This window comes from Stegodyphus dumicola, chromosome 6 (assembly GCF_044657685.1).
Source record: "Stegodyphus dumicola isolate Sdum_Otavi_A_Nest chromosome 6, ASM4465768v1".
In the NCBI taxonomy this organism is placed as follows: domain Eukaryota; kingdom Metazoa; phylum Arthropoda; class Arachnida; order Araneae; family Eresidae; genus Stegodyphus; species Stegodyphus dumicola.
In genome coordinates this window covers 36,121,605-36,134,790 of record NC_140773.1, presented here as the reverse complement: position 1 = coordinate 36,134,790, position 13,186 = coordinate 36,121,605, and the positions used below count along the sequence as shown (strand labels likewise).

Here is a 13,186-nt window from a genome sequence, read left to right as displayed (position 1 = left end):
CTTCCCTTAGCATCCTTGAGCATCGTGGCCAGTGTCATAGAGATTATTGATAAATCCTTGCATGTCGCAGAAAGGAAAGAAGAATACAAGTTTGCCTACAAGTTTTATAAGTCTTTACTAAATTGCTTGAGAGCAAAGACTATTTCGGAGGAGGAAGCTTTGATTAAAGAGCAAGAATTTATTAAGGACTTGAAGTACTTCCCCATGGAAAAATATTTAAAGGAGAAAGGTTTGAACGGGTACGAAAAATAATTTTCTATTCTTAATAAATGAGCAAACAAGATAGAAAGATTAAAGGTGGAGATTTAGTCGGTTGGATGCAAGATAAGCTCAATCCACCAGAAATGCATCTTCCTGGTTATCAGTACTGTGGACCTTTTACAAAGCTTTCTAAAAGATTGACTAGAGGGGATCCAGGAGTTAACAGAGTAGATAAAGCATGTAAGAAGCATGACATAGCATACAGTCAAACAAAAGACACTAGACAGAGACATGTTGCAGATGAAGAGCTTTTAAAGGATTTAGATGCCATTGAAAACCCAAACAGCGGATTTTATCCACTCGGAGAAAAACAAGCTAGGGCTATCATCCGACCTATCATAAAAACCAAAAGAGTTTTTGGACTAGGTGCTATTGTGACATATTGCTTGATTTGTAAAAAGAAGACAGGTACACTAAATGTTGAAAATTCGGTAACAAGCAACGGAAGGCCTATTATGAAAGGAAAGTGTGAAAAGTGTGGATCAAGGAAAAGTTCTTTTTTAAAGTTGACGGGGTAACTCAGAACACCCCTAGACTGAGAGATGTGTACTATGATCCTGAAACTGGATATTGCGGCATCAAGGAGCTTCAGAGGAAGGTGCATGTTCCTAGAAAGGATATCGAAGAGTTCTTACACCAGCAAGATGTTTATACCAAACACAAACCACTTATCCGTAAATTCAAAAGAAGGAGAACTTACGTATCACACATTGACGACCAATGGCAAGCAGACTTGCTATTTTTAAAACCATTATCAAGTTCTAATGATGGTAACAACTACTTACTAACAGTCATAGACATTTTTAGCAAATATGCTTGGGCTATACCAGTTCGCAGAAAAACGGGAGAAGAAGTTACTATAGCGTTTAAAAAGATCTTTAAGGAAAGAATTCCTCAAAAAATTCAGACAGACAAGGGGACCGAGTTCATTAACAAAGAGACGCAACAACTGTTTAAAGAGAATAATATTCACTGGTTTACTACTGAAAATGTCGAAATCAAGTGCTCCATAGTGGAAAGGTTCAACAGAACTTTAAACGGTAAAATTAGAAAATATTTAGCAGCAAACAATACAAAAAGATACATAGATGTATTGAGTCAGTTAGTAAAAAATTATAACAATTCCTACCACAGAAGTATCAAAATGACACCTGTTGAAGCCAGTCTAAAAGAAAACAGTGGTGATGTGTATCACAATTTGTTTAAAGAAAAGGTCATACATAAACCTAAATACCAAGTAGGAGATAAAGTAAGAATATCAATATATAAGTCTGCCTTCAGAAGAGGTTATCAAGCAACTTTTACAGAAGAAATATTTGTCATTTCTGAAGTATTAGAAACTGATCCAATCACTTATAGAGTTCAGGATTTAAATAATGAAGAGGTTAAAGGTACTTTTTATGAAAATGAATTGGTAAAGTATGATAAGAAAGACAACGTATATAAGATTGAAAAAGTCATCAAAAAGAAAGGGGACAAATATCTAGTAAAATGGTTAGGCTATCCTGAGACTAGCTGGATTGATAAGAAGGATTTAGTTTATTTTTAATAGCCGACGAAAGCTATTAAAAATTATAATTCACTCATTGGGGTCATCGCACCCATATTTGTGCTCCAATTTAATGCATCGAAGATGGTTCTGCAGATTTCTTTATTCTGAGCTAGCGTTGTCATCAGTTTAGGTAGCTTAAGTGGGACCTCATAACCACCTCTTTTCCGTAACATTTGGTATAAAATATAGTCTTTGCTAATTAAGTTCTTACGCTTCGGATACAACTCTATGTATTTAGAGATAAAAGATGACAAATCAATCATAAGCTCTTCTTCGAAAGGAAAGTTATACTTACTTATCCATTTATAAAGATTTGTCATTCTGCTTTTCATTCTAGCTGTCTGCGCCTTTTCGAAATATAAATCTTTTAATTTGATAGGGGGTTTATTTGGATTATATCTCAGTTCTTCACCACATGCTTGGCAATTGTACCAGTCATCACCAATTACATATTTGTGTTCACACTCTTTAGTTTTCAAGTCTGAAGAAACTTCTGTGTCTGGACTAAACAATCTCATTATTTCCTCCATTTCTTCCGTCATGTCCATATTTATTTTAATAAGTCTTCCTTTTAACCCCTTTTAAATTGATTGATAATGTTGTTGTCATGTCTATACATAAGTGCATGAGGTGCAAAAATCAAAAAGTCTTGGTGCTGCCAGTTCTGGAGGCGGATCTCTATTGGCGGAGTTCGAAGAGGCATGAGGGATTCAGGACAGCAGTTGGGATAGGACCAGTTGGTGATACCCTTGAAATGTTCAGTACGTAGCCGAGCTATTATAGAGGAGAGGTTTCTTGGGGGCCTTACCAAAATGCTGATCCTTCGCCTGGCGTCTGTACAGGTGACTTTTGAGGTTGCTCTTTATCGCATAGTGACCGTGAGCCAAGGTATGGATACCATCTGGTAATATGTGCCGCTTGTCATCATCTCCTGAAAGGGCAATCTTATTTACTTGTATGGAATGAATATTATGTTTTGTGCTTCTAATGAGATTCATAGATCTGTACTGTTTTTGATGTGAGAATAGACAGTTTTTGTAATCCTCGAAAGTAATTCTATTTTTCACTACACATTTCTTAATACCTTTTGATTTTTTAACTAAGTCTTTTTCAGTTTTACAGGCATACATCTTAGATATTAAGCCAACGTACTCTTCCAAGATCCCCCCTGCATTTTCATCCTTCATCTTCCCCAAAACCTTTTTATTAACTCGCGGCATTCCATACCTATTATCCTCCGGATAATCAAACGTGTCAAAATGTTCAAGCATTCCTTTCATATCTTCATAGAAATCATCAGTTTTTATATCATAGATGAAACTATCCGTATCCATGTACAACAGTATAATGTTTTTCCCATATTTAGGTGCCATCACATTATAGTGGAAGTCGTACATTAAAGTTTTGGATAAATCTAAGATACTCATTCCAACATAGATAGGTTTATCAAAGAGTACTGCAGTTTTGTGCATATGTATAGCGGCTAAATTTTCTTCAAATATGGTTCTTCCTTTAAAATTTGGTTTAGCAATAAGTTTTTCGGCTTTCTCCGCATCACAGCACAGTTTGATATCAAGCCTTTTTCTAATATTTTCCATTGTCTTACCAAACACAGAGTTGTTCATGAGTTTATAGAAATCTTTTTCAAAGTCATTAGTTGCTTTAGTTCTCATTTCAGTGTTCAAGTCGATATATGTCTTCAGCCAAGGTGCTTGCTTATACTCTAATACCCTGTGTACTTTCTTCAATTTTAAGCCCATTTGTAAAAATTGTTTCAAACCCCTGTAATGAACCACATAATGATCTTTGTCATATAAGGTTGTTAGTAATTTTGTATGTTTTGAGCCATCAGGAACTCTGTTCTCAGCTCCTAGTGGGAGGTCTGAATGGAGATCATGCAAATATTCAGGATATTCCAAGTCGCATTCTAAGATATAACCCACATCTGAATCGTCGGGGATCGCTGTTACATCTATATCGGTATCCCCCCACTTGAAGCCGCCATATGGTAGAAATTGGCTCATTGCCCATCCATACAAGTTATTGGCATCTAGGTAGATTAAATAATTAGATTCTTTACTTCTGTCATAGTCTTTCATATATTTATTATTAGCTTTCCCATACCTATTACAACACTGAGAAATCCCACCTCTGGTTCCTTTTTCTAACATTAAAATCATGTTATAATCAGTCAATAATTCTAATTCCTTTCCAGTGGTTTTTAACATAGCATCCCAAGAGAGACCGGGTGCAGTGAAGTACCATGCAGGATCCAATTTGTCCTTATGCAGACATCTCTAAAATGTTCCATAATATCAGCTAAGATCAGTACATCAGTCTTCACATACAAATCAGAATACTCACCTAAATTTTTAATGTTGAAGGTCTTCCATACTGTTTTGGCATGTGCATAGTCCTCGTGTGATATATCCGACTCAGTCATTTTGTTGTAAAATTCTTTTTTGTTGGGTAGTCGTGTTTCGTCACATTTATCCCACGAGTCCATATAATCATACGGATACACGCCTTTTCTGGTAACGAGGTCCAATTTGTCCTTGGGAAAGAATTTGGCTGTTTCTCTGAATTCTTTCACATTTTTGGCTAAACTATCAATGCTGCTACCCATGAACTTAAAAGAATCCAGAAACCTCAACTTTATTCCGGGTAGCTTGACCTTTTTACCATCACCTGCATCTACCAATTCCGCTCCAACCTCTTTGCTGAATGAAATGTATTTTTCCTCAGTGTTTGGAATGACATCGATATTCCCATTATCACCACCTAGCTCTTTTATGAATAAATGAGAATCGTACCCAGATAAGTTGTGAATGAAGACAGGAATGAGGGAAGGGTATTGGTACATTAAGTTACATAATTTATGAGCTGGCCCTCTATAGTTTGATTCATGTTTGGATGGATCGAGTAAATGGTCATGATCCATTACTTTTTGGAAGTCCTCAGAGTCTTTCGGCGAATATGGTGATGGTACTTCTTTGATGTTAAACCCGCAGATATGACATATATGGGTTCTCTTGAAATGCCTGTCATCTTCATCAGTAATTTTGATTGGGTGCTTCTTATCATAAATTTTCTTTATCTCTAAGGCCTCAGCTTTCAACGTTTCGTAAAATACTTTAGTTGCATTTGGACCTCTATATGTGATAGGCGGTTTGTAGTCTCCGTGCTTATATTTAATGTAAAGTGAGAAACTCATGGGTTCATGTTTTTGGTACTTCTGCATGTAAGAGCTCTTGGGATCTGGCTGACATGTATCTATCTTAGTTGTTAAACTTTCAAAATCTGCATACATTACAAAAGGTGCTCGTAGCGATTTATGGTAATGTTTGAACTTTAATTTTGAATCTTTTTCAGGCATTACTATTTTAACAGCCTGATTTTTCTTACAATCCTTTTCATGCGTTTGAAGATCTTCCTCAGAGTGAAAAAATAACAGGCACCTTTCACATGGGTATACTCTTCCATTATGCTTGGTTAATTGCCCACATATTAATTTGGACATGTCTTTTATCCAACAGTAATGACTGTTCCCTTTCTCGTTTCTTATGTAAAGTAAATTGACATGCTTATCTACTTTATGCTTAGTTATTCTTAAGGGGTATATGTTAGTCTTTTCATCGTATGAGTATATGTTCACTGATATGTTATTCAATTTTTCGAACCTTTCGAGTACTCTGTCTTCCATCTTTACTGGGTATTCAATGCCTTCGAACTTTAGCTCATTTTCATATGGCTTATATTTGGTGACTCTTTGGGCATCTTTTTCTGCTGGATGTAGTGCAGACAGTATCGCCCATTTAAAACACTCATTATCATTCTCATTTTTTACGTTTATGACTGCTTTTTTAGCTTTAATCACTTTTGACAAATCAATGTAGGATGATCCTCTCAGTGGGGTGTACTTATTGATCCTCACCTCAAGACTTTTGATTCTAGCAAGCGTCCAACCTGAACCCCTTGCAACAAACTCCTCCATCTCCGTCAATAATTTTTGGATAACTGATCTGTAATAAGCTACCAAATCAGTTGATTCTAAGATGACTTCATTTTTTGTTTTGAAGTTTTTCTCCATTTCTGTCATCGTTTCATCTTTCCCTTTTTCATAGTCACAGAGAAATTGGAAATTAACCTTCAAGCCATGCAGCCTCTTCAGATGTTTTGTAATAAGACCCCGGACCAGTGATGAAACATCGTTCAAGAAGTCTTTGGGAAGCATCAGATTGTGCTCATTTTGGACATCATACGTCACCAAACGGTTTTCAAAAGCCGTATCAATTTCATTGGGGGTATATAGCCTTCTCTCTCGCGAATCTGAAAACAGGTCGGAATCAAATTCGAAGTGACGGTTGAACAAAACGCTTTCTATGTATGCTTTGATGTCTGCCTTCCTCCGTAGTTTGGAATAGCCTGCGATGCCACGCGATCGACAAAATTCACGTAGTTGGTTAATGGTCATATGATGCAGCCCCTGCATATTGTCAAAATCATCTCTGTGAACCTCCTGGCTGGCCTTCTTAGGCTTATAGTTTTGATGAGCTTTAGTTTGTAAGTGCTTATTTATGCTAGATTCCTTTATTAACTTTCCGCAACACCTGATTTTTAACTCCCTCTTCTTCTTTCGCTTGATAAACAAGTCATTGTGGAACCTGGAAAAGCCGTTGTGGTATTGAATGAGGGCGATCAGTTCCACCTTTTTAAGTTTCGAGTATCCTCGAATATCATTTTCTCGACAGTAATCTTGTAACTGTCCAACTGTTTTTGATTGAAAATCCATTTTGTCTTTCTATATACTACAAACCTTCTCTTTAAATGCTTTTATTATTCACTAGGTATTATTAATCAATTACCCATTGTCTCTCCTTTGACGCTCTAGAAGCCATACATAATGGTGCACTGATGGTATAAATTAATACCCTCACTAAATATACCATGCCAGTGGATTATGTGGGGGACGAATGTCCCCTTGCAAAAGAAGCATGCGATGAAGAGGAAAAGTGGCGTTTGTAAAAGCGGCGTTTTGGAAAAGTAGCGTTTGTAAAAGTGGGTTCGATTTTAATGGAGGGTTGGAGAGCCATCACATTCTAAAAGTGGGTTCGATTTTAATGGAGGGTTGGAGAGCCATCACATTCTAAAAGTGGGTTCGATTTTAATGGAGGGTTGGAGAGCCATCACATTCTAAAAGTGGGTTCGATTTTAATGGAGGGTTGGAGAGCCATCACATTCTAAAAGTGGGTTCGATTTTAATGGAGGGTTGGAGAGCCATCACATTCTAAAAGTGGGTTCGATTTTAATGGAGGGTTGGAGAGCCATCACATTCTAAAAGTGGGTTCGATTTTAATGGAGGGTTGGAGAGCCATCACATTCTAAAAGTGGGTTCGATTTTAATGGAGGGTTTCGCAGTCATTGTTTCGCCCCCAAAGGTCACGGCGCCAGCTCTCTCATTTGTACACTACTTCTAGGTATAAAGTACCAGGATCATTTTTGCATTAATATCAATAAAACGCCTCTTTCTAATTACAGTTTTGGGATTTTGGACGTTTTTTTGCCAGGCGAAACTTTGTGCCGAGCAGAGGGTTTAATTTCAGTTCCCGTTCATAGATGAAGTCTCTTGCTTTAGTTTCTTCTATTTTTAATTCATTAAATTTACGCTTTTATTCTTCCAAAATCTTCAAATCACCACCTTCAAAATTCTTTGTGTAGCAGCCTGTTTCAGCTGTATTATTCTGTTACTCTCCTCTTCTTCAAGTGCTGCAAAAGCCCGTTTGGATTGCAGATCAGCTTCTTTTTCTTCATCATTGGAAATTTGAAACTTACTAATATTTGATCGGAACTTGTTAAATGGAGAAAGAATACGAATAGGTTCCGAATTCAAACAAATCATTATTTGCCAGCAGAGACGCAGACACAGGATATGAACAACTACGAAAATAGAAGTCATCTGAAGTGGTTGTGCGCGAAAACACAAACTTGATTTGTTTTGTAGCGTACGAAAGAGAGAAATTTTGCAGTTTCAATGTAGCTGCTTTATTTTTATAAAAGGTGCAGTTAATTTCAATTGATTAATTAAGGAACGAGATCGCTAAAGTCTGAGATATATTCATGAATGCTTATTAAATTTATATTGTTTTAAGATATAATTTTTTTCGCAGTTTTCAAATCAGTTTTATTTTTATTGCATAGGCGTTATAATTAATGTCGAATATATATATATATATTATTTATCATAATTCATTTTTCTTGATCTATGTTTTCTGAGTTCTATATTTTTAAGGAAATTTCAAAGCTGTATTTTTTCCCAGCATATAAGTTTATAAAACGGTGCAAAAAAAAAAAAAAAAAAAAAAAAAAAAAGAAAAAAAAAAGTTGAATGTACATCCTTTGGAATAAATGTGGTTTTAAATTATTTCAACTGCAGAAGAATTTGAAATGCATTTCCTAAAGGTTTATGATGCACCATATTTTTATTTTTTTAATTTCAGTTTTGAATTCTCGTTTGTCATCCCTTTATTATATGTTATTTTAAAGATATGTATAAAAAAGTATTTTCACAATTGAAAAAAAAAATAATAGTTGGTATATGTATTTATCTATTTTTCAAAATAATTTTTTATGGTAAAATATGTATCAACATTATTTTATACTAATAACTATTATTTTATTACAGTTCACGCGCCCTACTGTGGTTGACACATATATAGAGTTTATAAATAATTGGAAAACTGCCAGAGATGCCATCAAATCAACTTCCTTGGCTAAACCAGCCTTTGCGAAGTTTCTTGAGGTATTGTATTTTCCATTAGTTTGAAAAAGACACACAGTACAAAGTCCAAAATCTGGATATACAGTATCTGAAATATAATAACTTGACAACAATTTTTTTTTTTTTTTTTTTGTTCCCCTGTACAAAATTTGGAAGTTAAGAAAAAATAGGTGTATCATAAAAGCAATTTTTTTTTTCTGTATTACCTGATATTTCTATACATGACTTTCTAACACCTGGCTAGGAAATCACACCATGGCCAGTGACGACCATGACAGATGTAATTATGGGGGGGGGGATTAGCATTTTTTATGTGATCTAAAGAATATATTAAACCCCAAGACATATTTATTTAGAATGGAATGTTTTCTTTTCTTTTCTTTTCTTTTTTTTTTTTTTTTTTTTTTTTTGTTTGTTGTTCTTGTTGGTACAGCATTGGTAAAGGGTGAAAGAACCAGATTCCCAGGACAGAAATATTTTGATATAAAATCTTATATAGCATTGCAAGATCATGAGAGGACATAACTGCAGATATTTTAAAAAATAACTACTAAATTTCATGATGATGATAAGAGCTATAAATCTGTTTTCAAATGTTGCAAGAAAAAGTGAAATTTTCCAATTAGTGTAATAAGAAAAGACATTCAAAACGATGATATAATTGAAAGTCTAACATTATAGTAATAATCTCAGGTTTTGTACTTTGTATATTGTGGAAAATTAACAAGACTGTATGTTATAAAAATGAGTGATGAATAATTCAACATTTGTTTAAAAATTTTTGTCTGCTTTGTTTGCTTTGGAAGTGCTTCCAATTTCATATTTGAAATACTAATATTGGGAGTATAAGAAAGTTTCTGCCATTTGGCAAAAAATGATGCCAACAGTAAGTTATGGTTAAACTTGTCTGATGTGAAATATCATATGATAAGGTAGGACATCTGCTAACAACATAACTTTGATATAATATCGATTTCATATCAACATCATATATTTTTTTCATGCAAGAATGTTGACTTTTGAGCCAAAAGTGTCATTTGCGGGAACTTTTGATTTACTTCTTTAATTTGAAGAAATCGGCAGCTGTGGTGCATCGATGTGGAAACATATGGTGAGGCTGTCTTAAATGAGAGAAGTTGTTATGAGTGGTTTCAAAAGTTAAAGAACGTTAACTTTTTAAGAATTTGACATTAGAGATAAAGAATTTAATAGAAGGATGAAAGTGTACAAAGACATGGCAAGGATTCATGTCAAATAGAACTTGCACTTATATTAGTAGTGATTCAGCAAGCAATTTCACAGTGTTTAAAATGATTGGGAATTTTTCAAAAGCAAGGAAATTGCAAAAGCAAGCAAGTTCAAGTTCCATATGAACTGAAGCTGTGAAACATTGAATGCTGATTTTTTATACATGAAATACTGCCTGCCAGGCATAAACGAAAGAGTTTTTTGCATCATATAGTCATTGGTGATGAAAAAGAAATTCACTACGATAATCCAAAGAAGAAGAAATGATGGGGACCACCTGGCCATGCTTCAACATCAATAGTCAAACTAAATATTCATGGAAAAAAAATCACGCTGTGTATTTGGTGGGATCAATTTCATGTTATACATTACAAATTTCTCAAACCGAACAAAACCATAACTGAGCTGTCTACTGAACACAACTTATAAGATCGAGCAGAGCACTCAAAGAAAAATGTACCCACTAATATTCTATATATGACAAGATTATTTTCCTACATGATAATGCTCATCCGCATGTTGCGGTGCTGGTCAAAACTTACTTGGAAACACTCAGATAAGAAAGTTTCCCCCTCCCGCTGTATTCACCAGATATTGCTCCTTCTGATTGCTATTTATTTCAACTGATGACACGTGGCTTGTCTGAGCAGTTCATTTTATATGAAAGTATCAAAAATTGAGTAGATTTGTGAATAGTCTCAAAAGATGAAGTGTTCTTCTTATGTGGAATCTCTGCATGTCCCTTAAGGCATGGTAATACAATTCTGTCCATGTAACAAAGAGTGTTATTTTGCTGGAAGAACCTGTTTTTGATGGAGAAGACAAAAGCTATGAGAAGGTATAACTGTTGAGCCACAATTTTCATGTAGTCCACAACTGTCTTTATGTTTTCTACAACAATGATGGAAAATATCTCAAAATCATCAGCACCTCTGCCTTGTTTATGTCTCACAATGTGTTTCAGTCAAAAATTATTAAGCATGAACATCCAATATGTCAGAACTACTACTGATTTCACTGTCCTCCTCTCTGTTTGCATAGGTACTAGGAATAGTAGCTTATGAGTATCTGACAAGTAGTCCCAATTCAGAGATATTTGTTCTTTAGTTTATGATTAGATAAGTATTTGTATGGTAAAAATTCTAAATCTGCATTTTAAACAAAAGAAGTAAATGTGATTGTTTGCTGATTAAATTTGGTAATTAATGAAGTCCTTAACAATATTTGATACATACTTAATATCTCATCAACCATTAAACTGTCACAAAGCAGCATAATTTAGTGCCAATTATGGATAAGCACGATGTAATAACACACTCGTAATATCTGCACTTTTGTGTGATGTAACCCTGATTGACTGTCAGTAAGCCACATTCTGTGTCTATGAATAAAGACATAAATTCACTGGTATTGCTGTATTTTTTTTTTTTTTTTGTTTGTTTGTTTTGGTTGCATTTTGAAAAAAATTATTAAAATTTGGGATCTGCGTTCTAAAAACTGCAAGCGGTGGATTATTTCAAAGTTATCATAATCTGCCATAAAAGAGTATGGATTAATGGGCATGATATGATCAGCTGCATATACCTGACAAAACAGTAATAGACTGGAATGACAACTTGCGGGAAGTTTGTACTCTTAGTATTCTAAACAAAGCTTTCAGTAAGATTGGAGGGCCTAGTAAAATAGTAGAAATCGACGAAAGCCTTTTCTGAAGCACAAAAATTAAGTAGATCAAATACTGATTGCTTATTAAATAAGGCACCAATTCCTTCAGAATTCCATGGGAACAATTGACGCAAGTTCAGTAGGATCTCCGTCAGCTTGGTGGTTCTTTATCATTCAATGGTAACCAAATTTCATAATCAATGGGAACATAAGTACATATTCAACATAAGTACCCAATAGTTTTTAAAAATTAACGTTTTTATGAAAAATAAACCCATTTTTAGAGTTAGAACTTAATAATTTAGTTAATTTTCATTTCAGCAACATTTTATATTATTCATAATTATTTTAAGATTCTTAATTTTTATTACAGCATACTTCCAGGGAACACAAAGGAAAACTCACACTTGATGCTTTGCTCATTATGCCTGTTCAACGAATACCACGCTATGAGCTCCTTATTAAGGTAAAAATTTTACCACATTAATTTTTTTAATAAAATGTGACTAGGAATATTTTACCACATTAATTTCTGTAGTAAAATATGACTTTTATAAGTATATATTTCTCCTGGTATGTTGTGAGATATTTTTCTCATTAAAAATCACATATTTAATTCCTTAGTCTTTTGTAAAATATATATTTATTTATAATGGGATAACATATTCCTTCAGCATTTGTTTTAATACATTTAAAGTGTTATGTAATAAAGTCTCTTTATTTATTTATATAGAAAAAATGTAACTTTTTATGTACTTTTGTAAATACTACAGAAAAACACATACATATTTCATGGTACTGCAAATAAAAAACATAATGATTCATTATACAGGCAAAAGTCGTTAATTCGGACACCCATAATCCGGAATGATCTATAATCCGGACCTCAAAGCTACAAACTTTCTGCGCATGCGTCGAATTGACGTTTGACATAGGTGTTTATGTGTGCGCGTAAGACTTTCACGGCTGTGAATGTGCGTGTGCGCATGCGCGTTTAATGTATAACGGACGGTATAAGCTAAGCTAAAATTATCTAATTCAGTTAATGTTGCAGATTGCTTTGTTCCTTAGTCTTTGAATTGGATCCAGCTTATTATTTTTTGCAGACTTTTAGAGCAATTTTATAAAAGTAAGCTTGAACTTTCGATTATATCAAATAGAATTTCCGATATATATTTGCTAATATGTAAAGGATCTAAAGTGAAAGTATGTTTCGAAATCCGAAATCTGTTCATCAATTTCACGCTGCTCGGGGGGGGGGGGACGCTGCAGCGTGCAATTAATTGCAAGTTGATCTGTCAGCACTATCCTTATCTTCAGGGCAGATGTTTTTATTTTATTTGGCTTATAATTCCTTACCAAATGTAGTATTTCATCTCGATATGCTCCGTCTTTGATATGATTTAAAACAAGTTCGCCGTCATTATAATTCGCTTCCGATAGTAAAGAAAGAGACACAGAGGTTATTGAAAATGAAAAAATTTCGATTGACAAATTAGTCGGTATTCTCGACACAGCAATTATAGGACTTGAACAGCGGAACTTTGTAACTAAACAAGAAATTATGTCTGTTTAACAGAATTAAAGAGAAAATATTATCACATGAAACGAAGCAACTTAAACAACTTACATTGAAAGAAATGTTTAATAAAGTAAACAAATAAATATTAAGCTTTTTCTTT

General features: G+C 34.2%; 1 protein-coding gene across 1 annotated transcript in view; it reads left to right on the top strand.

Moving 5' to 3' along the window:
- The window catches only part of LOC118183688 (rho guanine nucleotide exchange factor 17-like), a 597,408-nt gene that overhangs the window by 529,686 nt on the left and 54,536 nt on the right, over positions 1–13,186 (top strand). Inside the window, exons 4-5 of the mRNA XM_085818216.1 lie at positions 8,496–8,612; positions 11,878–11,970. Of these exons, the coding sequence (XP_085674342.1) occupies positions 8,496–8,612; positions 11,878–11,970 (210 nt within the window). The remainder of the gene's footprint in view (positions 1–8,495; positions 8,613–11,877; positions 11,971–13,186) is intronic.